This window comes from Microtus oregoni, unplaced genomic scaffold (genome assembly GCF_018167655.1).
Source record: "Microtus oregoni isolate MIOR12 unplaced genomic scaffold, Mior012 000043F_ref0000047, whole genome shotgun sequence".
NCBI lineage: Eukaryota > Metazoa > Chordata > Mammalia > Rodentia > Cricetidae > Microtus > Microtus oregoni.
In genome coordinates, this window is record NW_024543210.1 from 10,454,828 (window position 1) to 10,481,565 (window position 26,738).

Genomic DNA, 26,738 nt, shown 5'->3' on the forward strand with positions numbered 1-26,738 from the left:
CAACCTTGCCCTTTGCTGGGTCCTGTTCCTCCCAGCCTCTGAACCATGCCCCTCGGCTCCATCCTTGCCCTTTCCTCCGCCTACACTCACACCCTAGGTGATCTCATCCAGTCTTGTGGCTCCAAGCAACAACATCTCAATGCACACACCACACCTCCCGATGTTATCTCCAGCCTGAGTCACAGCCCTAACTCCAGCCTCTTTCATCGATTGCCTTCACGCCTTCACGCTTGCTGTCTTTCTACTGAATAGCTGGTAGAACTCCTGATTGGAGGCCCCAGACCGGTGCCTCCTTTTGTCTCCCAGTCTACATAGCTGGTGACTCCATTCTGCCGTCATCTAGGCCAGGATCCAAAACACGGACGCAGTTGCACGTACCACTCGGAGCAGATGCCACGGGCTTTCCCTTCCTTTCCCTCTGAGTCTGACCATGCCGAGCCACAGTCATCACTGGCCTGGGCTACTCTAACAGCCTCCTGCTTGTCTTTCTCCCCTATTCTTGCTTCCCTGATGGCGGCTCAACACAGCAGCCAGGTGATCCAAGTAAAACCAGACAAGGGCTGTTGTCATAATGAGACTCCCCCCAGCCCTTCCTCCCCCACGATCCCCTCCTAGGCTCCTGCGACTCCAGCCAGCTGGACTCTTCACTGCCCCCAGCTAACAGATTCATGCTCCACCTCAAGGTACTTGCTGTTCCTTAGTCTCGCCCCAGTCAGGTATCTGCCTTGCTGCTTGCTGACCCTTGTTGAACTTTTGTTCAAATGTCACCTTCCTAAGGTGTCTACCTCAATCACCTGTCCAGATCTCTAGCACGGCGCTTCCAGCTAGGCAGCCTCTTTCCCACCTGGACAACAGAAGAAGCTGAGGTGGATTAGGACTCCTAAGATAGGTTTCCCTGAAGTTATTGCCTGAGAGACCACCACCCTAACCTGGTCTCCACTACAGACAGCATCACAGCATCAGAACATAGTGCAGTTTGGACATCACAGTCACCAGTCTTTTGTATCCTGGAGTTCTTTTCTTTTCTTTTCTTTTCTCTGTATAACAGCCCTAGCTGTCCTGGAACTAGTTCTTGTAGACCAGGCTGGCCTCGAACTCACAGAGATCCGCCTGCCTCTGCCTCCGGAGTGCTGGGATTAAAGGCGTGCGCCACCACCGCCGGGCTGAAGTGCTTTTCTTCAGGGTTTACTCCTCAGTTAGAACACAGAAGATTTGAAGGCTAGGGACCTGCTAAATCACTTTGCAAGTGGGTGGGCCTCCCTGGTCACTTTGGAACTCTTAGCGGGAACAAACCTTTCTTAGTTACAGCTCAGAAGGCCAGGAGGAAGGGTTGGGGCAGGTTCACCGGGGAATAAAGCATCTCCTGAGGCTAGGTCTTAAAGGGGTTCCTGTGAGCCAGGGAACTTCTAGGACCTTGCACATGCTTGCCCTGAAGGCCAGGTCCCTGCCTGCACCTTCAGTCTTCTGGGAAACTCCAAGTGGGGTATTTTCTGCTCATTTTCCAGATGAAGGCAGCAGAACAACATCAGCTAGCTCACATTAGGAGGCGACCACAGGATACAGTCCCTGGTGTCCTCCCCAACCCCCCTGGCTACCCCTCCCATACTCCCTAGACAGATATTTTCCCTTCTAGGTTCATAGTTCTTGTCCTTTCGTCCCCTGGACTGCTCGCTGCACTTAACTCTGCTTTCTATCTAGAAAACGGCCCCTAACCCCAAACTCCTATTCTTCCGTCTTCCAATGTCACAGTTTCAAGTCACTCAGCAAAGAGGACAGACTGCCCTGTGCCTTGAATCTCTCACACGGCCCTCATCACACGCTCCAGGAGTCGACAGTTTGTGTGCCTCTGCCTTACTCATCTCTGGACTCCAGGGACGGCACTACCCTGCCACACCCTGGATTCCCTGCTTCTGCTGAGGACAGGAAGGAACTCCAGCGAGCACCCTGAACCACTCAGATGCCGGGCTCCTCAGAAACTCAGCCTGCACCATGGTGACTTCAGCAGGGAGACACTTTACTGTTGCCCGTGTGTTTGTTCCCTCGTTCTTTCTTTCACCGCCTCGGACTTCCTGTCCCCATTTCTTCTTTCAGTCTGAGGCTGGCCACGATGTTCCACAGAAACAACCTTCCTGAGGCTAGGAGCTGAACCTTGACGCTGTCACCCCTGGCCCTCTGGCTCCCTTGGTCCAGGGTACACAGTCCCTGCTTTCCAGGACCACCCTGCTTCTAACCCTCTCCCGTTCCTTCCTCCTATTAAAGAAAAATTAAACCCACTAGACTTTATTTAAGAAGCACCCAGATCTCATAGCAGGGGAACACCCGAGCTCCACTCTGGCTACAAGCAAAGGAGGGAAGTCACTGCCTGGGAACAGAATGGGGCATCTGTGGGCAGAGAATTACTGAGCAAAAGCCTCAGAGCTCCCGGGATTCTGGTTCAATTTACTTGATGGGATTATTATTATTATTATTTACATTTATTTGTGTGTGTGTGTGTGTTACCACATGAGAGTAGGTCAGAGGAGAACATGGGAGTTGGTTCTCTCCTACCCTATGAGTCCTGAGGAACTAAACCCTGGCTGTCAGGTTTAGCCACAGTGCCTTTACCATCTGAGCCATCATCTCCTCAGCCCCACTGACAGTATTCTTACTGTAGGCAGGCCGAGGTGATCTGATACCGAGGTTGGAGAACTTTTCTGACTCAGCAGGATTCTTGCTAAAACTGAACCAAGGGGGGGGGGGTACAAGGACACCGCCCAAGGTCATGCTCAATCTGACTCCAGTCCGGTCAAGGCCCATTTCTGCCTTTCTACTAACAACTTTCACTTCTCTGTCTTCAATCCAAGCATTTTAATCATCTCAGACATTCAGAAAATTGCCTTTATTTCCAAAGCCTAAAAGTGTCTCTCCTCACCCACGCCAAGGGAAACCCATGTGTATGGGAAGAGCCTTAATTTCTCCTTCCTATGCCTGAAGCATTCTGATGGCTGGAATGCTATCCCATGGACCGGGGCAGGGCAGGTGGCTCAGAGAATCCAGGGATTGAGGCAGAAGTCGATCAATGCCCCTTCAACTGGCAAAGAAAAGCCCCTCTTGAAGATGCTCCGTGCACTCTTGCGTCTTCGAGTCCTAGTCCCTCTTCTCTCTCGGTTATAGGGCATCCCAGAGAGTGAACCTGAGTCAGCTGTGGAAATATTACAGGACAATTGCAACGAATTGCCTCCGGGGCAATCCCCCTGGGCTGCCAAGGAACAACGACGCCCAGTGGTTTGGCCACCCTCCAAGACATACACAAGGCGCCCACACCACGACTCCCTCACCCCGCACTCTGTACTGGACACCATCCAGCACCCCGCCACTAGCGGCGGCGCCTTTAAGACTCAGCGGCTCCCCCTGGCGGCCGCTCGTGCTTCCTCCTTCGGGAGCTCTGCTCCAGGCCCCCGCGTGTGCGCGAGCACCGGGGCACGGAGGGCGGGGGACGCGGCGGCGCGCGCCCCGTGGGGTCCACGCGCGCGCGCGAGGCACGCGCAGGGGGGGGGGAGCCGGCGCCGCGGGAGGGCGTGCTCCTCCTCGGGCTCGAGGCACGGGTGCGGTCACGGGCCGCAGCCCCGGGATCCCTGGAGCCCTCAGGCAGCGCGCGGTGCTGCGGGGCGCACGTCCTGGCGCAGGCGAGCCCCCCGGGGAAGGGGGCGGGGCGGCTACGGTGCGCGCCCACCCGCCGGGCCCAGCCAGTGGCGCGGCGCGCTGAGCCTCCGCCCCCGGCCACTGCCCCGCCCCGGCCCGCCCCGCCCGCCGCCCCGCCCGGTAGGACCGCGCGCTATAGCCCGCTCCGCGTCCCCGCCGCCGAAGGAGGTGCCCGCACGCTCGCGGCGCGCGCCGGCCCCACACGCTCGGCCTGTGGGCGATTTCCTCCGGACCCAGGCTCCCGGGCCGAGGAGGAAGAAGATGCAGACCTTCCTGAAAGGGAAGAGAGTTGGCTACTGGCTGAGCGAGAAGAAAGTCAAGAAGCTCAATTTCCAGGCCTTCGCAGAGCTGTGCAGGTGAGGAGGGACCCGGCTCGGGGGACCCCTCGCCGCCGGAGCCCGGCTGCTCTCGGCGGGCGCGGGGCAGGCGACGGCGACCCGGGAAGGAGCGGTGCGCCCGGAGGCTGGTTCCGAGCAGCCGGGGGACCGCGGGGGGCCGTGGGCTGTGTCTGAGGGGAGCGTGGCCGCTGTGGGCGATGGACTCGGATCGCGGCTCTCAGGTGCACCGGGGTCGTGCCGGGAGCTCCCCGATCGTCCAGGGCGGCGGAACCCGGGAAATCGGGGAGTCCACGCCGTCAGTCAGAGGCTTGAGGGTACTTTTTGGACCGGTGTGTTTTTCTTCCTCCCTTTCCTTCCCCTTAGCAGATCAGGGTACCCGCGTTTGTGTGGAGCCTACTACGTGCCTCGAGTGTGCACAGCTCCTGAAGCTGTCATTGCATATCACCCGGTTTAAACCCAGTTGAAATGAGTAGCGATACTTGACTTGTCTGAGTTGATTTGCTGTCTCATTAGAGCCTCGCAGTAGTCTTGCAAATCAACCAGGGTGGTGATTCTGGGCCACGTGTCTGAGAAGAGGGACACCCATCAACAGAGAGGTGGGGTACCTGCCTGTGGTCCCAGGGCCAACGAGTGGCAGAGCGTAGAGAGTGATGGGCGGACCCGTGGACGGTAGAATTGTCCTCTGCCCTCTGGGCTGACCGCCTAGTTCTCACTGTATCGGTGCTTCGGTGGCAGAGACTGGGGATTTTGATAGATCTTGTTCTTAATACATTACAAAGGTGCAGAGTGCCTTGAGTCAGGTGTGCCTTGCCTCTCTGAATAGCTGCTGGTCACAGCCTCCTTAAAAAAAAAAGCCTAAGAGAATCCAGTCCCCGAAGCCTTCTGTAAACTCGGGGCGGAAGCCCTTTGTTAAGTCATGTTTCCACTTGGTAGATTTGACTTTTGAAAATGGACTTCAGTTGTACTTTTATTTCTGGTGGGCTCCCGAATCTTGGAGAATTGAGCAGTTGGTGTTCCTTATCCCTTGGTGCACAGAGGTGAGTCTGGGCTGGCAGAGAGAGGCAGGCCTGGCAGCATTACTTTGCCCCTCATAGCTGTCCAAGAGCCTGCTGCTCCCCCCCTCCCCCAAGATGGGATGTGCCTGTTTATAAGGGGGCCCTGGTTATGCACCCCTTGGTCCCCTTGTGGTTTTGGAGGAGTCTCCCAGACAGGCCTCTTAGGAGAAAGCAGGCTTTTCATGGCTGGCTGGGCATTCAGTGCATCCCAGAATTTACAAGGAAATCAAGAGGAACTCAGAGCCAGAGCTTTGGAAAAGCCCAGGGCTTATGGACCATTTTTTGAAAGGACAATTGGACGTTTGTACCGTAAATAAACACAGTGTGAAACGATGCCCTAGAGAGCAGAGAATTTTGGAGAAGCCCCTCTGACATATTCTGGAAGTCCAGTTCTGACGTGAGGGGACCAGAGCTTCCCCTGCTGCCATATAATTCTTGGGAAATCTCAGTTCATCCCTTGTACCTTGTTTATTGATAGCAGGAGGGGTCACCCTTCATCTACACCTGAGGCTTGGCCTTGACCTGGCCTGTTTTACTCTGAAATTAGTAGGCTGCAGCAAAACAGTCCTAGCTGAAGCTTAAGGGTTAAGTACTCACTGCCTGACTTGCAGTTTGGCTAGCTCTTCTCCTGGGCTCTCCTGTCTTTAAAGAGGCCAGGGGAACCCAAGGCACCCCAGGGTGTCAGCCCATTGCAGGAAAATGTTCATCAAGCCTTCATTTCTCAGGAAGGGTTGTGAATTCGAGGTCTAGTTGCCTTCCTTTGCCCCAGTATTGGCTTCAGAGAGATGGCAGAAGGTCCCCGGGCCCTTCTAGCAGTCCAGGAATGTGGGTTTTTTATTAGTATAGCCTTAGATGCTTTGTAGCTGAAGCTTAAGAAGGAAAACACCAGAAAGAGTTTTTCTGTTGCTTCGGTACTTTCAAGGCAGTGCCCCCTAGTGGCCGTACCTTTAACTAAACAACTGTTGAGATAGTGACCCCCCACCCCATCCCCTTTACTGTGTTTTGTTTATTGTGAACGCAGGAGTTGTCTGAGTGGCATTGGAGACATTGTGAACGGGCACCATCCTGTTCCTGACATTCAGAGGCTGGAGGGCAGTGCTTCTGTACTGGCGGATGGTGATTTGTCTATGAATTTCCTGACAAAGAGGGCTGGGGATGTTGGGAAAAGACTTGAACTCTGTTCCAAATGTTTGGAGCAGTGTCCGTGCAGGGAGGACTCCTAGGCTGCACTGGAATGAGTGGTTTAATGGCAGGCCTTGTAAAAAAAATCCTATTTCGGGCAGAGGAGATCGCCTCCTCCAGCCCTTATTTTACAGACAGGGAAGTGGGTGCCAGGGGGGCAGGGTCCATACTTCTCCTTTTCTTTAAGAGCTCACAGTCCACCCTGGAGACCTTGCGCCTGGCTCAGAGGGCAGAGCCTCTCCTTTCAGGCACTCCTACCCTTGTTAATGTCCAAGGGTTCAGCTGCTGCTCGTAGTCTCTAGGGACACTTTTCCTTGCAAGACTGAGCTGTGTCCTCAGCAGCTGACACGGTCTGTTTTCCCTGAAGGGGGTGAGCAGGCCACTTCCATATCCTGGGAGGTGCCCCACCTGTCATATAGGCAGGTATAAAAGTCAACCTTTTAATTATCTGTCCTGATAGGATGGGGCCTCTGGCTGGCCAGCAGATGAGCTTTGGACCAACTTGTTACGACGGCCTTGTTTATTCCCGTTGCTCCGGAGTCTTTTCCCAAGCACAGGAGCGTGCTCTGGTTGCGTCTGGTTGCCCTTCCACCTGCCTCTCTGTCCCTCACCTAGGAGTGCCTGGGGAGCCCCCTCATCCCTCCTCTCTGACTTTTCCAAGATGTGCAGCTGAGGTTTCAGGGGAAGTGAAGAAGAGGAGCTGGCTTGGGCCTTGGGCGTGTCCAGCTGAGGATAGCTGCCCTGGGTTTCCTTCTTTGGTGCATAAGCCTCTCCTTCTGTTCTTCTCATTCTTTCTCCAGGGGACTGTTGTAGGTAGTGGAGAACCCTTTGGTGTGAGGTCGTGGTGAGCCTTGTCTGTGCTCACTGTCATTCTTGTTTGGTTTGAGACAGCACATCACTCTACCAGACCCTTCTGGTCTCAGACTCATGAGGACCTTCCTGCCTCAGCCTCCTGAGTGCCAGGCTTAGAAAAGTGAGCCACCACACCCAGCTCCACTGTAGTTCTTAACGATGTGTGACCTGTGACTTAGCTCTTGCAAGCTTTCTAGTAGAAATGGGGAAACCGAGGCTTGAGAACTGTGAGGACCCGTGCTGCCAGTTGGAAGGCTTCTGTGAGCCCAGCCTACCCTCTCTCCCTCCCTCTTTTCTTTTGGGTTTTTGAGACAAGGTTTCTCTGTAGCTTTGGAGCTTGTCCTGGAACTTGCTCTGTAGACCAGGCTGACCTTGAACTCACAGAGATCCTGCAATCTATCTCTGCCTCCGAGTGCTGGGATTAAAGATGTGCGCCACAACTGTCCGGCTAAGCCTAAATATCTCTCTCTCTCTCTCTCTCTCTCTCTCTCTCTCTTTTTCTTTCTTTATTTTTTCCTTTCTTTCTTTTTTCTTTCTTTATCTATCTATCTATCTATCTTTCTCTCTCTTTCTTTATCTATCTCTTTCTTTCTTTCTTTCATTCTTTCTTTCTTTCTTTTGCATACAATGTGCTGCTGGCAAGGAAGACACCATGTTGGGAGCCACCATGTGGTTGTTGGGAATTGAACTCGGGACCTCTGGAAGAGGAGCCAGTGCTCTTACCCTCTGAGCCATCTCTCCAGCCCAGCCTAAATCTCTTTATTGGAGGATGCAATCTCCTTGTTTGCCCAGTGTCTCTTCCTTGCTAAGCAGGGCCTTTTTGGAGGCCTTTGCAGTGTGTCTGGGAGGCTCTTATCCTTGAGAAGCCTGGAAGCCATCGGGGCTAGCTTAGCGTTTAAGGAATGCGTTTATGGGAGACATCTCAGACCAAATCATCTCACTGTCCTTACCCACCAGGGCCCTGTTTATACGGTTCTCGGGAAGGACCCAGGAGTTATGTGTACCAAGCGCTTTCTGGAGTCCAGGCTAGGTATCAGGCAGTGCATTGGAGTACAGTGGTGTTCATAGGGCTTGGAATTTGGTATCAACTCTAACTTAGTCCTGGAGAGTGCTTTTAGGCCTGTCCCTTCCAGTTGGGCTCTACATCCCTCCTCCCCCTTGGAGACAAAGTCTCACTATGTAGTCTAGGCTGGCCTTAAACTTGAGTTCCTAGCCAGGTGGGCGGTGGTGGAGCACACCTTTAATCGCAGTACTGGGAAGGCAAAGACAGGCAGATCTCTGTGAGCTGGAGGCCAGCTTGGTCTACAGAGCTAGTTCCAGAACAGACTCCAAAGCTACAGAGAAACCCTGTCTGGGGGTGGGGGGAGAAAAGAAAAAGAAAAGCAAACCAAAACAAGCACACAGAAACTTGAGTTCCTTCTGCCTTGACTTCCTCCTTAGTGCTGGGGTTACAGGTTTTCCAAGAGTACCTTGCAGCCCTTGTGTTTATGCCGGAGTGCTGCTAAGCTACACCCCAGCCCTATTTCATCCCTTAAAACAAGGCCATCTGGAGCTCGCTCTCTGCTGGAATAGCTTAGTATTCTGGGCTGGGATTCTGGGAGACTGCAGGATGACTGAATGAGCTGGTCTGCGGCTCGGTCTCGGCTCTTTCCCGTGTGTTTCAGTGGCTGGCTCTGCCATGGTCTCAGAGCCATGCAGGAGGGAAGCACCCTGAGTCAGGTTCACTTCCCAGCAGCACATGAAAAATGTAACCCAGCCTTGCAAATCAACCCTTTCCCCCCAGCCCTTCTCTGTTGACCTGCTGTGGGGAAAGACATCCAGTCTTTGATAAAATTGCCTAGGCTTCCAGGTCTGACTTCATAATTCACCGCCCATGTGATGATGCCCGTTTGACTTTGTAGATTTGGTGATTTTGGATTTGGCAGTTTGCCGGCAGGGTCTGTGGTATGGGCTCACTGACCATCTTGCTAGGGGATGGGGTTGGTGTAACTGAACCTCCGGTTGTTGGATCAGGTCAGGAGTGGTCCACTCTGCCTGATGGCTGTTCTTTGCCACTTGGCTCTGGTTCTTACAACCCCCTTTGGCAGGCTGCTGCTGCCTCCTAGCTGGAGAATCTGAGAAAATTATGAATGCAAAGGAGGTAGTCTCATTGTTTTTTTTTTTTTTTTTTTTTTTTTGGTTTGGTCATTCAGGAGAGTTCATTCTATGCGTTGTGAAAATGCCATCTTCATTAATAATCCTGTTACTATTATTATCTAACAGTCCTGATTTTCTCCTTTTTAAATATTTAGGACATGAGATGAAGCTCAGTCGGTAGATGGCCTACCTGCCTAGTATGCAGAGTACCTGGGTTTGTTCTCCAGCACTGCATAAAATGGGGTGTTGTGGTTTATGCTCCCGTAATCACAGCACACCCAAGGTGGAGGCAGGGTGATCAGAAGTTCAAGGCCAGCCGTGTAGCGTGTTCAGCCTGAGCTATATAGCCCTGACTGACCTAGAATTTGCTTCGTAGTTCAGGCTGGCCTCAAACTCACAGAGATCTGCCTGCCTCTGCTTCCCAGTGCAGGCATTTAAGGTGTGCGCCACCATTCCTCCCCTCCCCCGCACTCCTTTTTAAAATACAGGCACATGCTGCAAAATTCAGAGGGCCTAAAACACATAATGAGAAGCCAGCCTGTCCTTTCTTGGTCCCGAGTTCAACTGCTCAGGGAACTCAGCAGGCTGTCTCCATGGGTGTTGATGTGACCAAAGGGACGCATGCAGCCAGCCCCCATTCTCACAGTGGTTACAATTGCTTGGTGCATGGGGTTGTGTGTCTTGGAGAAATTCCACATTGCTGCTTCCTTTGGGGCTTCTGTATTGTTGCATGTGTGTGTGTGTGTGTGTGTGTGTGTGTGTGCGCGCGCACGTGCGTGTTTTTGTATTAATGGCAGTGTGGTTCAGCTCTTCAAAGAATGGACACTCTTCTTCTCCTGGGGTTGGCTTCTGCTGGCCTGGCCAGTCTGACAGTGGGTGCCCCATCCCTTGTCTGAGTGTGTATTGCCAGAGGAGTGCTGCTGGGTCAGAGGTCACAGACGCTCTACTTTTTATTGCAGTTCTGAAGCAGTTTTACTGTTTCAGTTCCAGTGGGTGACAGGGTGGGGGGGACACAACCCACATGCTCGCTGTGTGCACAGTGCCTGGCCAGAGGCAGGGGTGAGAAGTGCTGTTCTGAGTTCTCCTCGTGAGACTGAGGGGTTTAGCAGGCACAAGGCACAGCTGGGCTCACCACCCTGGGTGTCCCGTTCCTAATCATCAGGTCTCCCGGGCTCCACTGGTTTCTGTCACGTGAATTAGCAAGTTTGGGACGGTCTGTGGAAGCTTTGTAGTATGGTTCCTGACTGGATGTAAGGAGGGGTTTTGTTCTTGTTCGCTGTGGTAAACAGGCTTCTGAAGAACGCTCTGGCACATCCTTTTTTAAAAAAGTAATATTCTCTTTAGAAAGCAGATCCTTCACCGGAAGAGCCGTGTTTTGACGGCCTTCTTCCTTTCTCTTGAACCGGGTCTACCCCAGCCTTCCTTCTCAGTGCTCCTGAAGAGTGGGCCTTAGGGAGGGTGTTGGCGAGAGAAAGCGAGACCTGCTGGGCGAAGAGGGTGGTTCCAGTGCACACAGTAGGCCCTGCTTTAAGGCCCAGGCCCCTCCTACCAGCTGAAACTACAGTCTCCTAGCAAACAGGCCCTTCCTGGGAGCTGGGAGGGAGGGTGTAATTGTATGGGAGCAGGTCTGGCCATTCCCATTGGGCTATTTGAATTTGTCTGGGGCTTTGTCTTGCCTGCTCTGAGCCTTCTCAGAAAGCAGCCTTTGTGGCCTGCACCTCCCCAGCAGGGCCTCACAGGCTAGTGTCTGGGCCCCTTATGGTGCCAAGCTGCAGACTGTGATACCCCCTCCCCCATCCCACTGTACCCTCCCACCACCTGCTTTGAAGGTTCAGTAGGGTAGATCTGTCTCCAGATCGGTGAAGGTTTGAGAATCACTCCCAGGAGGGACTCCCCCCCCCCCCCCCGCCCGCCCCAATTCTCAGCACCTCTGTGTCTTTTTTAATCACCTCCCCGTCCAGGCCCATGCATGCTGGGTGCCACACCCTCTAAACCGCTCAGAGTGTCCCAGGGCACACCTAATGGACTCTGCTAAGCCTCCAGTTATCCCTGGAGGGTGAATCAGAATCCACGAGCCAAAGGCTTTCCCCGAGAGCTTCTGGGAGATACTGTTCCTCTTTCATGGCATCTGCTCTTCCGTGAGCACCCCTAACCCCATGGCTAGGCTTTGCATCTTGTCTTTCTCTTTAAAAAAAAAAAAGTAGGCTCCTTGAAGGGAGAGATTTGGGGTGCCAGTAAGTACAGCAGCGCTCATGGTTACTCAGAGGAGTAAGATGGGGCCTCTGTTGATCTCTGTGGCTGATCTGAAGCTCGTGACCCTGAAGTACTCTGGTCAGGAGGGAAGCCCCAGAGGTGGGACTGTGGAAGGAGGAAGGGATAAGGCCTGGGTTAGCTCAACAAATCCCGAGTGTTTGCGTAGTGTACCTATACTGGATTCTGCTCTTTAGCCGCCGGTGCCTGCGGAGTGAGCCCCCTCTCAGGCATGTCACACGTTGCAAGGTGCCGTGAGAGCCCGGATGCTTGCAAACTGGATAGGATTATGCCGGGTAGCTGAGGCCACTTAGTGCTCTGATAAGAGAAGGTGTCTCTGGGGAGGTGGTATTTAGTAAAAGGGGCTGAGAAGCCCCCAGAGGAAGAGACTAAAGACTCACAGAGTGGACCAAGTCCCCTGCCTAGGATCTGGCTGCTTTGGTCACGGCTGTGAGTTCCACTTGACAGAAGGGAGTTATCTAGGAAAAAGCGGGCATCTTTGGGTATAATTGCAGGCTGGTGCCCACATCCAGAGCCTGTTCCTTGAAAGTGTGATAGAGGCCATGTGGTGTGGCCGTGTGATCTTCCTACCGTCTGAAGGAGCTGCCACCATGGTCTGGGGGCTGAAGACAGGAGGGGGCACACTCTCCTACAGTCTGCCTCAGTTCAGTCTTTGTGTTCAGGAAATCAGGAACTGTGTGTGGGTCCAGGGGTGGGATGGGTGAGCTGACCTTGCACAGAGCCGAGGGCTGGTGGGAAACCCAACTGTTGCTTGCACCTTTTGGCTGTCATTTATTTGCTACTGACCAGTGCTTGCCCAGCTTGCCCAACCAAAGACATCTTGTTGGGGAGACACATATATCCACATCTTCATCTTCATCTAGCCTTCTCAGAAGGTGCAGCCTCTCCAGGAAAGCGGGCTGGGGATCTTTTTGTGGATGCCCTGGTGGATTCTTCTGGAAGATGTAAGCTGTCATCTTCTGTGTTACTGGACCTCATAACAAAACTCTCACATATAGGCAACACTGGGCTGAGTAGGCTAAACCAAGACTGGGCAGGTCCCTACTTCTTGGGACAGAGGGTTTTCAGATGGGCACATTGGAAGCAGAGGTCGCCAGGCAGGTGGTCTGTGCACATAGTCTTTGACAGTGGGATCTTGATGCCTGGATTGCTCTGTCCCTGGTGGGTGCTCACACGAGGTCTACCACGAGCTCAAGATCATTGAGATCTGATGCCTTGCTGGCGCCCTGGCCCACGGGGGAGAGGCCAGGAGGGTTACCAGGCAGGTTGCCACATTTTGGGAAATCCATTCTCCACACCTTTTAAGATTTCTTGCCTTTGGCTGCTAGTTTGCCTTGGAGTGTACTGGTGGGGCCGGAAGGAGACATTCCTGGGGCCTGGCCCTGGCCACACATAGTACCGAGTACCGGATATCTGAGGAACCACAGGGCTTGGGGGGGCGGAGATGAGAACACAGCCCCAAGGTGTTTTCCTCTGTAGCTTCCAGATGCTTAGCCAGCTGACTGTGTGGTTGGTATTCATGTGCTCCTCGACCCAAGCTGGGAAACTGGGAGGGTTGGCTTTGGGCATGTGGCTGCCAAGCCTCTGAAGGGCTGTGTTTTATATACCTCCTCTCTTCTCCCTTATACACGAGCAGCTCCCATTAGATCTCAGAGGTTGCTGGGAACCTACGCAGACCTGGCGTGATCGTAGATGGAAAACCGACTCTCCCAGGTGCATGGTGCATCTGTGTTTGCTAGATGAAAATTTAGATTCAGGGAGAGTCGGGATTCCCCCTTGGGGCTGGTTGACTCTTGAAACCACATTGCCTCCACTCCGCCTGGTCACCTTGCCTGAAACGCAACGTCTATTCATCCACCATCCACTCCACTCGGTTGTGAGCTGAGCATCCTGGGTGTGCATTTGCTCTCCCAGAGGGTGGTGGGCGGTGGAGACGGCACTGAGTTCTGAACTCAGGGCTTGGCCAGCTGGCTGTCGTGACTGCTTGCTATTTCTCCTCCCTGTCTGCACCTGCCTCCAGGGCTGGCGAATGTGGCAGGAGCTTAGTGCGGGAAAGATAGAGTCCTCTCCTGGGACTAGGCAAGAGGCCTGCAGACAGGCAGCCCTCACTCCTGCAGGCTTTTTCTGGGGGTGCTGTCCACTGTTTTCCAGGGGGCTGAGGGTGGCAGGTGGGTACCGGGGTCAGGGAGGCCTCTTCCTTGGTTTCACTTTCATTTCTCTCCTGCCACTGCTGTTTCCACCAAGCCGCCAGGCCCGGGCTGTGGGGGTGCCCAGGGCTCTCTTCCCTTTGGAGTAGATCTGGGGATGGGCCTGACGTCCTAGGGACCCATAGCTACCTGTGCATAGCAGCCACCCCTGGGGTCAAGACGGCTGAGTGAGTCCTTTTAGGGCCATTGTTTGGCCACAGCGTGCCAGGCTTGGGGCCTCTTAGGACCTGGGATCAGGGTTTCTTTACAGAAATAAAGCTTTATGGGCCTGTTGGTGTCTGGCTGGATGAATTCCTTATTGCCCTGCGCGTCCCTGCCTGTCTTTGGGACGTGGAGAGGATTCTCTGAAGGATCGAGTAGTTAGCCCTGTTCTAGAGTCAGCAGGCAGGTAGCTCAGATTCGAGCCTATCTGGGCTGATGCTACAGCTTAAAGATTTTGCCGGGGGGCTGGAGAGATGGCTCAGAGGTTAAGAGCACTGACTGTTCTTCCAGAGGATCCGGGTTCAATTCCCAACACCCACATGGCAACTCACAACCGTCTCTAACTCCAGTTCCAGGGGATGTCACACCCTCACACGACCATTCATGTGGGGCAAAAGCACCAATGCACATAAAATAAAAAAAAATAAAAATTATTTTTTTAAAAAAGATTTTGTCAGGCTGTGGTGGGGCACACCTTTAATCCCAGCACTCAGGAGGCAGAAACGGGTGGATCTCTGAGTTCAAGGCCAGCCTGATCTACAGAGTGAGTTCCAGGACAGGCTCCAAAGCTACAGAGAAAACCTGACTTGAAAACAAAACAAACAAACAAAAAATTATTAGGTTTCTAATATTCATCATGGGATTCCCAGGGCCTGCTGCCTCCATCCTGGGGCAAGCCTTAATGGTGTTGTATCCCTTTCCTCACCTTGAACCAAACTCAGCCACATGGTAGTCTGTGTTCAAGGAGGTTTGGGTACCCAGTCCCTTTAAGTCTCTAGGGGAAGGCTGAAGCTGTGGGCTGGTTAGAGAGGCCCACTTCCAGCTTCTGACTTTTGAAAATCTGCAGGTGCCCCAGTTGGTGGGGTGTGGTTCCTTCTTGGGATGGTAGAGCTGTCATGGGCCACATAGAGTGCATCGGGTCAGAAGATCTTCCTGTTAAAGCCACGGGAGCTGAGCTTCCTGGACACATGGCAGCCCTCTACAGAGCCTTGCCTTGCTTACTGCCATATGAATGGATGTTCACAATGCCATCCACTGCTCTCTGTCTCCGCGGAAATAGGATCCCTTTCTGGGGCTTTATGGTTGGTCCCTCCAGTGTGTGAAATTTGAATGTCAGTATTGGCAACTCCATAGCCCACATCCTTGGCTATACATTGCTTGCCAGAGGGTGCCAGGTGCTGATTCACCTGCACTCACTCTGGTGAGGGTGCTGGGTCTGCCAAGGAGCCCTGCCAGCTGTCTGACGGACTGTCCTGTGGTGCCGAGCGTGTCTGCCCTGTTTGTAAATGCTGTTTTAAACTTTGGCCTGGGTAGATCCCAGTGTCCTTACCTGCCATGCCCTGAGCTCTTATGTACAAGGCTACGAGATCCACTCTTCTTGTTAACTTCTCTTCATGTGTTTTCTGGAGGCCAATTTTGGGGACCCTGGAACCGTATCCACTCGAGCTAGATCCTTAGAAGGTTTGTGAAACCGTTTACAAAGATCTCCCAAACCTGGCAGTCTCTTGGGACTGTTTCTTTGGGAGGGCAGTTCCTGGGGCCTCAGAAGGGTGGCTGAGGGATTCCTATGTGTCTTTCTTTGGGACAGATGGCGTGGGTGGGTGAGGGCATCTTCTGGCCAGCCTCAGCCAGTGGGAACTGTTACACACAAGCTGACCTGAGACGGTGACTGCTTCCTGGAGCTGTAGCTCCAGTATCCTTGGAAGGAAGAAAAGATGGGACAAGGGAGGGCTGTAGCCTCAGAGGCCTCTTGGCTCGGTTCCTGTCAGACCAGGGGACAGTGGGCAGCTTGCTCCTTGGGGATCGCAGCCCCGGTGTTCCTCCTTGGGTGACTTGGCTGTGCTTCAGTCCTCTCTGGGCCTTCATTTCCTCCCTGGTTGGACTTGCTCCTGGTTCCTGTGCATCAGAGGTATTCAGTACGTATAGACTTCCCTCCTCTCTCGTAGACCATAGACTAGCCCAGGAAGGAGCTGCCCCTCAGGCAGCTGCTTCACATGTGTCTAGGTAACCTTCTTCTGCAGGGTGAAGGGTGCTTCGAGATAGAGGAATATGGTTTAGGACCTTTGAGTTATGAAGGTTTTGGCAAATGCAAGCTCAGAGAGGCTTCGTCTCTACAGCTCTGGAGCCCTCAAGTATCCCTCTTTTGACTTGAACAATGCTCAGTCAGGGTCAGTTCTGTTTTTGGCCATTGCTGGGGGCTGGAGAGCTGGGTGGGCTGGTGGTTTTCTCTGTGTACCTAAAAGGTCATGCCCCAACCTGGTCCAGCCTCTTAAAGGTCATTGACTGAAGGAGGTTCCCCATCAATTGATGGGTTATTTTTGTTGATGTTCTCAAGGTGAGTGGTATCCCTTGCCTCAATCTAGTGGTCTTTCTTTTGGCCTTGCTGGGGATTCTTTGATTTTGGGGTGTTCTCATGGGCAGGGAGGATGTGGCCGGTTCTGTGGGTGCCTCGAACCAATAAGTACGGTGAGTTGTGGGGATGGGGTGATGGTCTAAGGCGCAAGTTGATAGTATGCCCAGTCTTGCAAGCTGAAGGGTGGATCGGTTCTGAGAGAAACCTGGGTGCTGTCTGGGTCCTGTGCTAAGGGGATGTGCTGGCTCTTGTGGTATTTGATTCGTGGAGAATCTGCCTTCAGGTATAGGTGAGTCCAGGACCTCAAGTGATGGTCTTTGCTGCCTGCCTCCTGTCTGTTTCCCCGCTGTTATCTACCTCGTTAAATCTCAGGCCCACACATGGTGTGAGGTGAATCCGCACAGCTGGCTTCTAGTTTGTACAGAGAGTTGGACTGAGTTCCTTAGTGTGTTTCCTCATTTGTCCCATATCACAACCCTGTGAAGGCCGTGTTTTCAGTACCCTAGTTTCCTCATTGAACTTGCCTGGGGTCACAGAGCTTGTGGGTGTTGGAACTGGCTCAGAGTTGGCCTTGCCAACACTAGGGCCCCACTGGGTCCTCAGATCCAGGTTCACAGGGACGGGGATTCATTGTGACCTGTCCTCCTGAGCCATACACTGTGTCTGAACCAGGCCTTCACCTAAGGAGTGATGTATGCTGGGGATTGGGGATGGGACATTCCCGCCATAAGGTCTCAGTGGTGACAAGGTGAACCCCCAAAGAAGCTGCTCTTCCTAGAGGCAGTGGGATGAGGTGGCAGCCAGGTGGGGGAAGAGCCTCTCTGTTTCTGGGGTTCAGTTGCCAGCCATGTGAGGACAAGGAGTACTATATCAAGTCTGGGACTGTGAAAACCCCGGGTGAGGGCCTTGTATTTCACACACACTGTCGAGAGCCGGGACACTTCCTAAGGGGAAAAGGGTGAGCGCCCCCAAAATCAGAGCCCAAAGCAGAGCCTCAGGACTGGCCACTTGTGTCTTTAAATAGCCTGGTCCTTGTTTGTTCTATGGTCAATCTACACAGATGTGGCCAAGGAGCTGGGGTCCAAGGTTGGTGGGTGGACATCCTTGGAGAGGGGCTGGAATCTTCCTGCCGAGCTCACAGGGTCTTGGGGAGGCTTCCCCACACCTCAGAGTGCAGGAAGAGGTTGCTGTGCGGACCTTGGGGTGTTGGCACTGAAGTGTTTTGGAGTGAAACAGTCCATGTGTTCTGTAAACACATCGGCCTGTTGCCATTTGGCTGTGCTCTGCTTGGGGAGAGTTGAGCTGTCTATCTGCCAGGATCCCTGAGGATCCTGTGAGCCAGGAGCAGCTGTGACCAATCAATTGGGTCATTGGATCCAGAGGGATTGCTAGTCTAAGAGGGGGGGGACCTTGACCTGTCTGGGCCTCAGCTCCAGTGATGTGTCAACCCGGTCCTGGTGACTTGCTACTGAACAAGTCCCATGGGAGCTGTAGGAGCTCCTCTGGGGACATCTCTACCCAAAAAAGTGGAGGCAGTGGTCACCAGGCTGCTGCTGGCCACAGACCCCAGCCGTCTCCCCACCCTTGTTCAGGGTGGACAGGTAGCAGGAGAGATGCTTAGTCCAATGGGGCCTGGCCAGGGTTTGAGGCCTCATGGTCCTTCCTGGAGCCAGGGGAAGAGGAGACCTATTTGGAGCCCATCCCAAGGCTTGCTCAACCCCTATTGGGTGCTTCCACTGGGTGGCCCTGATTCCTAGGTGTGGCCCTTTGTAGAACAGCCAGGTTCCACAGCTATGTAGAGGATGTGCTGTGGAAACTCTGAAAAGAAGGGCTTCTCCAGCCCTCGTTGCTGCGGTCACCATGGACATCAGGACTTGCCTCACCTTTGTCCTGACCTCAATCCTCTTGGGCCTTGAGCTGCCCAGGGAAACAGAAACCGGGGTCAGAGCTCAGCCCACTCTGCGTCTGGCTGTGTGGGGATGTCACAGGTCCCCTGTGAGGATCCAGCTCAAAGGTCCTGGGAAGTGAGTTCTCCTTCCACTAAGCTTCTGCTTAGCTGTGGCAGCCTGAACAACCAAAGAACCTCAGAGCAGGACCAGCCCTGACTTAGGAGTCCATGGGAGGTCATGAAGAAGTCATGGGAGGTCATGAAGAGGGTCGTTGGTTAATCAGCTGATGAAGTCAGAGCTCTGGAAACTGAAACCAGGCTCGGTAAGTCGGTGCCTTGACCCATGCAATTCTGAGAAGGCTTTGGGGCCTGGCCCTGGCTTAGGCAGACTGTGGGAGATAACCCACAACCTTGGTTAAAAGGTCCTACCCACAAAGAAAGAGAGATGGAGTGGGGGATGGCACACTGACAAACCACCAGAAGTTAGGTGTGGTAGTCCGTGCAGTAACCTGGGGAGGTTGAAGCAGAAGCATCTCCAGTTCAAGGCCAGCCTGGACGATATAGTGAGACCCTGTCTTACAGGAAAAAAAGAGCAAGCGAGGGAGGGAGGGAGAGAGAGAGAGAACAAACTACCGATGCTCCCAAATCAAATGGCACCAAGGTCTTGTGGGTAAAGTGGGTCCCCTTACACTAAACCAGTTCCTCGAGGCAGTTGTGTTGCTACTGTGTGTGTTTGTGTCCTCAGTCCTGGTCTTTGTTTTTAGAAGCAAACATGAGAATGGACACGCATGCACTCATGCAGGCACCCAAGGCTCTTCTACATTTTTTTCTCTGCGTTGACTTTGAATTGTCGGTGCTTAGGAAATAACGCCAGAAGATAGGTTACCTTTGCTATCCTTGAGCAACACTGGGCTCTTGTCGGTCTCCTTCAGAGGCTAGACCTCCCCCAGGACTCACAGTGACCCTTTCCCCTTGTTTTAGCCAGCTTTGACTCCTGTAACAAATACCACAGCCTTGGGACTTCAGATAGATTCTGTTGACCCGCTCAGAGACTCGAAGTGCGGGGAAGGATTGCCGAGCTGGCTCCTGATGAGGGCTTTCTTCCTAGCTGTAAAGGCGCTAATCCCACGTGGGAGCCCCATTCTTATGATCTCAGCTAAACCTAATTCCCTAAGATCTGTCCCCAAATATTGTCTCATTGAAGAGTGAGGCTTCAACTTGTATGAGTTCTTTGGAAAGACACAGCCTTCAACGTGACCCCGCACTGCAGAGGGGCTCCACAGCCTGAGCTGGTGCCCTCCCTCATCAGGCTGGGAGGGACTTCAGGATCTGGCCTTCACATCAAAAGGGTTTCAGCTTCCAGCTGTGTGCATTTGGGGATGACGAGGCTCCCACCGAGTTGATGGAGGTGGGTTCTAGCGTAGTGAATGGTATGATTCTGATTTATTCTCATCGAAACTTTTTTTTTTCCCTAGTTGAAAGTGCATTTGAAGGCTGATTGTTATTGTCCATCTCAAGATTTGTCTAGGGCAGGTGGCTAGTGTGGCCCTTAAGCAGGAGGGGCCTGATCTTGGGCCATGACTCTCTCCTGTCTTATGTTAGGGTGGGGAGCTGAGGCCTATGGAGGGTTGAGAGCACCTAGGAGGGATCTCATGTGGTTGGTGAAGACCCAGCAAGGCTGACTTCCTCAGTGTCCCTCCCCCATTTCAGCAATGCTTCCTCCTCCCATTTGCTTGTGAGAAGAGCCCCAGATGCCCTGGCTTGCCCTGAACACCAGTTGAAGAAGACAGACAGGTGTCATCTCTTCCCTGAAAAAGAGCCCTCTGCAGACAGCTTCAAACCAAAATCTGAAGAGACTTATCCCCCACGCATGCCCACATGTCTTTCTTGTGTGTTCTCTTTGGTGTGTGCTTGTCCTGGACGCCAAGCCATTGTGCTTGTAGCATTTTGGTTTCTGATTTCTACACCTGTCAGTGTAGTGTAAACAGAGTCCATATTTATACTTTACACTGTCTATAACCCTGTCTTGCTCCCCTGACCTCTTCTCTCTTCCTCCCACCCTCTCCTTTTGTTGTTGCTGCTGGTACATTAAGCACACGGTCTCTAATAGAGAATGTCTTGGTGACCAGAGATCTACTGGCCTCCCACTGAGCACAGCCCCCAGACCCATAGAATTGTCTTAAAATTTTTATTTTGGGGGCTAGGTATTGTAGACTTAGGAGGGAGAGAGGCAGGTGGATCTCTATGAGTTCCAACCTGGTTTACACAATGAATTGGATCCAGAGGGATTGCTGGTCTAATGGGGGGACCTTGACCTATCCCGGCTTCAGCTCCAGTGATGTGTCAACCTGGTCCTGGTGACTTGCTACTGAACAAGTCTCATGGGAGCTGTAGGAGCTCCTGGGGACATTTCTACCTGGGAAAGCAGAGGCAGTGGTCACCAGGCTGCTGCTAGCCACATAGCCGGGGCTACATAGTGAGTTCCAGGCTAACCAGAGCTACATACAGAATGAGACCCTGTCTCAAAACAAAACAAAAACTAGCCTAACAAACAGAAGTTTTATTTTGGTCAGTTTTTATTATAAAAATTTCTAACATAGCCAGGCAGTGGTAGCACATGCCTTTAATCCCAGCATTTGGGAGGCAGAGGCAGGCGGATCTCTGTGAGCTCGAGGCCAGCCTGGTCTACAGAGCGAGTTCCAGGACAGGCTCCAAAGCTACAGTGAAACTCTGTCTTGAAAAATTAAAAAAGAAATTCAAAACAAATAATAGAAAGATGAATAAAATTGGCACTGTTCCTCACTTCCCCCTTTAGTCTCTAGCAGGTGCTAACTTATGCCTGTTTTTATTTTATTTATATTTGAAGCAAATCCTGACGTCTAATTTCATATATAAATTTTTTTTTGTGAGAAAGTATAAAACTTCCCAGAGGATAAAGTTAGTAGAGAATGGCTATTTCTAACTGCTGTAGAGTGGATCTTCTTACTACCTGTGTTAGGCTTTGTTGAGCTGTAATCTTATTATTGAGTTTTTAGGGTTCTTATTGTTTTCTTGCCAAGGTAGATAACAGTACGCACACATCACTATGATTCAAGTATCTTCCTTCATTTTATGATTCCTTTTAGTTAAATTAAATAAAGAAGATTGCTGGGTGGTGGTGGCACACACCTTAAATCCCAGCATTAAGGAAGCAGAAGCAGGCTGCTCTGAGTTTGAGGCCAGCCTGGTCTACAGAGAAAGTTCCAGGACATCTGGGGCTACATAGAGAAACCCTGTCTCAATGAAAAAAGGATTTATGTTTTTAATTATGTGTCTGTGTCTGAGTGGGTGTGCACACATGGAAACAGGCGTCTGTGGAGGACAGCGTTGTGAGTGTCCCATGGAGCTGCAGGTGGTTGTGAATCTGTCTGCAGCTTTACTCTGGAGGCAGGTGGAGCATTCAAATACAGGAGCCTATGGGGGCCATTCTTTTTGCTGTTGTTGTTTTTGGAGACAGGGTTTTTCGGTGTAACTCTGGCTGTCTTAGAACTCTCTGTAGACCAAATTGGTCTCAAGCTCACAGAGATCCACCCGCCCCTGCCCCCTGAGTGCTGGGATTAAAGGCGTGTGATACACTGCCCAGCTACAGCTTCTTAATGCATACAGTGGAGTTGATAGGCATAAAGCTCCAAAACTTACTGCCTTGATCACAAGGAACGAGTGCACCGTTGAGTCCCCTTCCTGAATGTGGGTGTCACATAATATTTGACAAAGGGCATAGAGTCTGGAGGTGGCTTCCTGTCTTGGAACCTGACGGCCCTGCTGTGGTCAGGATAGAGAAAAAGCAGTCCTTGCGTCTCAGGTCCAGTATGAGACCAGTTGAAATGTCCCTGGATAAGCCCGTCTTAGGAGCTGTGTCTCCTGGATAGCCTCTCCTGGCTAGCTGTGGCATCCACAGGCTGGCCCTGGGGCTGCCCCAGACTCCCCAGTTGGCCCATGTTAGTTTCTGGGCAGGTGACGTTGAGGATTAGTTTAATATTGGTTTTCTTTCTTTCTTCCAAAATTGCTTGACCATCTCAGATCCTAACTTGCTCCCCTCCCACAGGGGACTGTCCTTAGGGAGAGTTAGCCCTCTCCTACACAATTGAGGAAGTAAGGCTTCCCAGAGGAGTTGAGTGACCTCTGTTGGCCCCTAACTCCCATCCCACCCTATGCAGGGAAGGTGAACTGGCAGGAGTACCCTAAAACAAGGAAAACTTGAGTCTGCTTGGAGCTTAGCTTTTGGGGCAAGTGTTGGAGTGAGCCCGTTACACAGTATCTCACCACCTCGGCTGTGGTCATCATGAGCCTGGGGCTTTGTCCTGTGAAGAATGCTGCAAGCCCGGAAAGCCTGTTGCCCCTGGAGGGCAGCTGAGAAGACAGCAGGACTGGGGATGTGTGTCACTGCTGTGTGTGGCTCGGGCAGTGAAGTCTAGATGTTGAAGTGGCTGCCGAGATGGACTGAGGTTACTCAGGGTATCGTCCAGGCAGGCTCCCTTAGTACTCAGAGTTCATGAGAGCTACAGAGTAGCCCCACACCTCCTACGTAGTGTCCCCACACCTCACATCCACTGGCCCAGACAATGACTGGGCGGATGGGACTGACATTGCCACACTAAGGTCTGTGTGCCCCGTCTGTGCTGAGAAGCCCAGAGTGGCGTTTTCCTAGTCTTCAGAACCCAACAAGGACCCAGTGTGATGGTAGCATGGATTTAGATTTGGTCGGACCTAGGCTGTATCTGTAGCACAAATTCTAGTAGGTCTTAATAATAAAACCCAGAGTCAGATATAGGGGCTAATGCTGAAGACCAGAGAATCAGAAGAGAACTAGAGAGTTCTTTTACCTCTACCAATGCTCAAACCTAAGGGGACGATCCTGTCCTCAGACAGTATCTCCAGACTCTGTCTCCACCAAACCTCAGATTGCACGGAGCTCCTGTCTCTTCCTGCCTTATATTCCTCTCTCTGCCCAGCCATATCACTCCTGTCTCCACCTCCCCAGTGCTGGGATTAAAGGCGTGGGATCCCAACTGCCGGCATCATCTTTGTACGAGCTCTGTTTCTCTTTCAGATAGATTCAACCTTGTGCAGCCCAGGGTGGCCTAGAACTCACAGAGCTCCCTCTGCCTATCTCCTGAGTCCTGGGATTAAAGGTCGTGCCACCACTGCCCGGCCTCTAGAAGCTTAGCTTTGCTCTCTGATCTTCCAGCAAGCTCTATTTGTTAAAACACAAACAGAATACCACTATATGCATCTGTCTGCTTGTCTGAGCTGATGGCTGCTTAGCCTTCACCTTCTGCATTTGAGGACCCGTGACTCCTCTTGTGGAAGCAGAGTGGGAGGGGCTGGTGGCCCTGAGTGGTCGCTCCTTTATCTGTCAGTCCTCGTTCAGCCTCCACCGGCATCTTGAGCTATCCACCTCTAGCATACCCGTTTTTCAGATGGAGAGACTGAGGCATAGAGCACAACCTGGCTGTAGGAGGCAGGTGGTTGGGGAGGCTGCCCTTCTTACAGTCTGACTGCTGGTAGCATTTAAGCCTGTGAGGAAGGGAACAGGAGGAAGAAGGAAGATTGCCAGGTGCTATGTAGGGAAGGCCCTAAGCTGGATGTGTGTTTCTCCTCAACTGGTGGTGCTTTCCCGGGGCCACTGGAAGCACTGGTCTGGGTGCCATCTGGCCCTGGCCGGCTTCATTGGCTCCGTTCTTTCTGTCTGCAGGGCGGGGCTTGGGCTGCTGGTAAAACATTTGTTGGGCCGATGCTGTAATCACTCTGCAAGGACACTTGCAATTATATCTGCATTTGGGAAGCTAATTTTCAAGAGCTTTTTTTCCTTCCTAATTATGTGCAATCAGCCAACCAGTGCTCTTGGGATCCTGTATCCTTCGGTTGAGAGACACCTGCTTTTCTCTTCCTGCCTTCCCTTCCAGCTCTGGGCTGCCAGGACACCACAGAGATGAGAGACACAAGTAGGAAGGAGAATGGGCCCAGCTCTGGCACGGCTCCAGGTAGGAGGCTGCTGTCTGTCTTCCCCAGTAGGCAGAAGCTGATGGCGGAGCAGCTGATGGCAGGTGACTTCTCAGTTTGGATACGGGGCAGCAAGTGACAGCAAACCCCGTTCAAATGAGTTTAAGGCAGAAGGCGAATTCCTGGATCCATGCAGTCTAGCCATAAAAGGACTGGCTCCTAAGGCCTCAAATTGTTACTTCTGTCCTTCCCTACTGTGGCCCGGCCACTGGGGATCTTTTCTTAGGTCCAGACTCTGCTACCAACAGCTCTTTCCTCTCGCTCCACCTCTGGATCCTCCTGGATTTGGAAGCTGGTGCAGCCCTGCTCCAGTCTTTCCTGGTCCTACCCTGTGCTTATTTCAGGGTTTCAGGGCTTGCATGTTTACCTGCTGTTTTCACTGTTAGGTTCCATTGGTGAAACTGCCTGGCACCTGGTCAGTCTTCAGAAGCACGGAAAACGTGAATGGTTGAATGAGACAATCTTAGTAGAAGGGGGCTGAAGGGAAAGCCAGGAATCATCCGGAGGACTTTATTTTGAGAAATCGAAAGTAATTAATCGATCTGTTGTGAATTAGCCCCATGGCTCCCTCTTGAGCTGGCTTCTGACATCTGGGGTCATTCTTGCACACCCACCGGCTTCCTGAGTGGGTTGCAAGTCACAGCTGACCGTTGCATGGTCCTTAATGGAAGAGGTAGGTCTGGAGCAGGCCTCTGGCTGATGGCCTCCGCAGGCTCCTGGGCTCCATGGTAGCCCCACTCCTGCACCCTTTGAAGGGTCCTTCCTGGGACAGGATTTAGCGGTCAATAGGAAAGGGGTGTGTCTGCCGTTGGAGTAAAATACAGGCAGGTGGTCAGTGTGTGTGGGAACCGGCCTGTGGGTAGGGCACAGCAGACAGGGTGTGGACTGTGGGTGGGGTGGTGACATCTGTTAGGGGCCTCAGTGCCAGGTGGTAAGAGAGGCTGCACGAAGGCATGATGGGGCAGGACAGTGAAGTGAGTCATGCTTCTGAAGTGGAAGGTCATTGGCACAAGGTGGACATGTAAGGCAGCAGGGAGACCATCTAGAGACTGTCTGTTGGCCCACAGTACACAGGTATGTGTCCCGGTGCCTGGCAGGCATTCCTCCCTCTTCTTTCTCTACTTCTACTAGGAATAAGATATTCCTGTTTTTGCCATTTCTTCTGCACAGGGCCCTGGCTCTTGGCATTGCTGTGTTGGCTGCTGTGACCCCCGTGTCGGGCTTGAGGGATTATTGCAGATGTTTGGGGCCTGTTGTCATGACTCCCAGCTGCAGAGCCTGGCAGGGCATGAGCACTGGGAAGGAGGGAGGTGGGGGGCATGTGCCTGCCTGCTGCGAGCTGGCTCTGGAGCGTGACTCTGGGCAGTGGGGTCCTCTGAGGCCTCCGTGTCAATCTCACCTCTTCCAGAGGCCTTCCCATCCGTGCCATAGTAGTGCGATGCAACTGATTTTTCTCTCATTAGCAGATGCAGAAGCCTTTGGAGTTTGGGTGGTATTCGCTAGATTTTTTTTTTCTTTTTCAAGACACGGTTTATCTTGGTAACCATCCTAACTGTCCTGGAACTCGCTCTTGTAGACCAGGCTGGCCTCAAAGTCACAGAGATCCACCTGCCTCTGCCTCCCGAGTGCTGGGATTAAAGGCGTGTGCCACCACCGCCCAGCCTATTCTGTGGATTTTTGTCGTGTCATTTTTCCCATGCACCAGTCTCCTCTCCTGACTGGAGGTATCTAGAGCCTGCTTGGTTGGATTCCTCTCTGCACAGGACACTCACCTCTTAACAGACAGTCTTTTGCTCTGAGAGCCAACCACCTCTTTTGTGGCTTAGCAGACATCTGCTTTCTCATCCCTTTTGTTTCTTTGAAGGTTCCTTTTGCTTGGAAAGTCAGCCTCGTGCTGAGGGACAACCAAGGGGACCCAGGCTTATCCTAATTCTGGACCTTGGATGCTGCAGGGCATGTCCAGGCTATATACTCCCAGATTTTTGAGTGAGGCCAGTCACACCTTAGGGAGTGTCTTCTGTGCCCTTGACAGCCTCAGTCAGGGCTATTCCTCTGGTGTGGAGGACTCTCCCCCTTGTGAATCCAGGCTCCAAGAGAGGATTTTATCCAGGCTTGGGGCAGGGATGGGCTGAGGGACCAGAGCCAGCTCTGTCCTTAACGCTTCTTCTCCCAAATGTCCCAGAGGTCTCCTAGCAGACCTGAGCTCCATACAGCCAGGTATACAGCCCCATACAGACCACGGCACATGGCTGAGTTTGAGAGACAGTGCTGAATTTAGACCACGGCTGTGCTCTCTGCTTGCTCCCAGCCTTGGGCAAGCGTGTTAATGACTCTGAACTTGGCACTTGAGTGTGTGTTGGTCCCATGCAGCGGGGAGGCTATGGGAGTGTTCAGTGTATGAGCAACGCCTGGTACTCACAGGCACCTCCTTCACCTCGTCATCATCCCCTCCTCCCCATCCCTTCTCTCCTGTGGTTTCAGGGAGCAGGCTGAGTGGGGATGAGACAGCCCAGGTACTGCAGGTGTTGGCCT

The 26,738-nt window shown here is 52.7% G+C and overlaps 1 protein-coding gene across 2 annotated transcripts in view; it reads left to right on the plus strand.

Moving 5' to 3' along the window:
* Positions 1 to 3,540: 3,540 nt before the first annotated feature.
* The window catches only part of Itpk1 (inositol-tetrakisphosphate 1-kinase), a 132,465-nt gene continuing 109,267 nt past the window's right edge, over positions 3,541 to 26,738 (plus strand). Inside the window, exon 1 of one of the 2 annotated variants that reach the window (XM_041633385.1) lies at positions 3,541 to 4,037. In XM_041633385.1, the coding sequence (XP_041489319.1) occupies positions 3,943 to 4,037 (95 nt within the window). In that variant the 5' untranslated portion in view covers positions 3,541 to 3,942. The remainder of the gene's footprint in view (positions 4,038 to 26,738) is intronic. The other variant, XM_041633386.1, reaches the window with a different exon arrangement.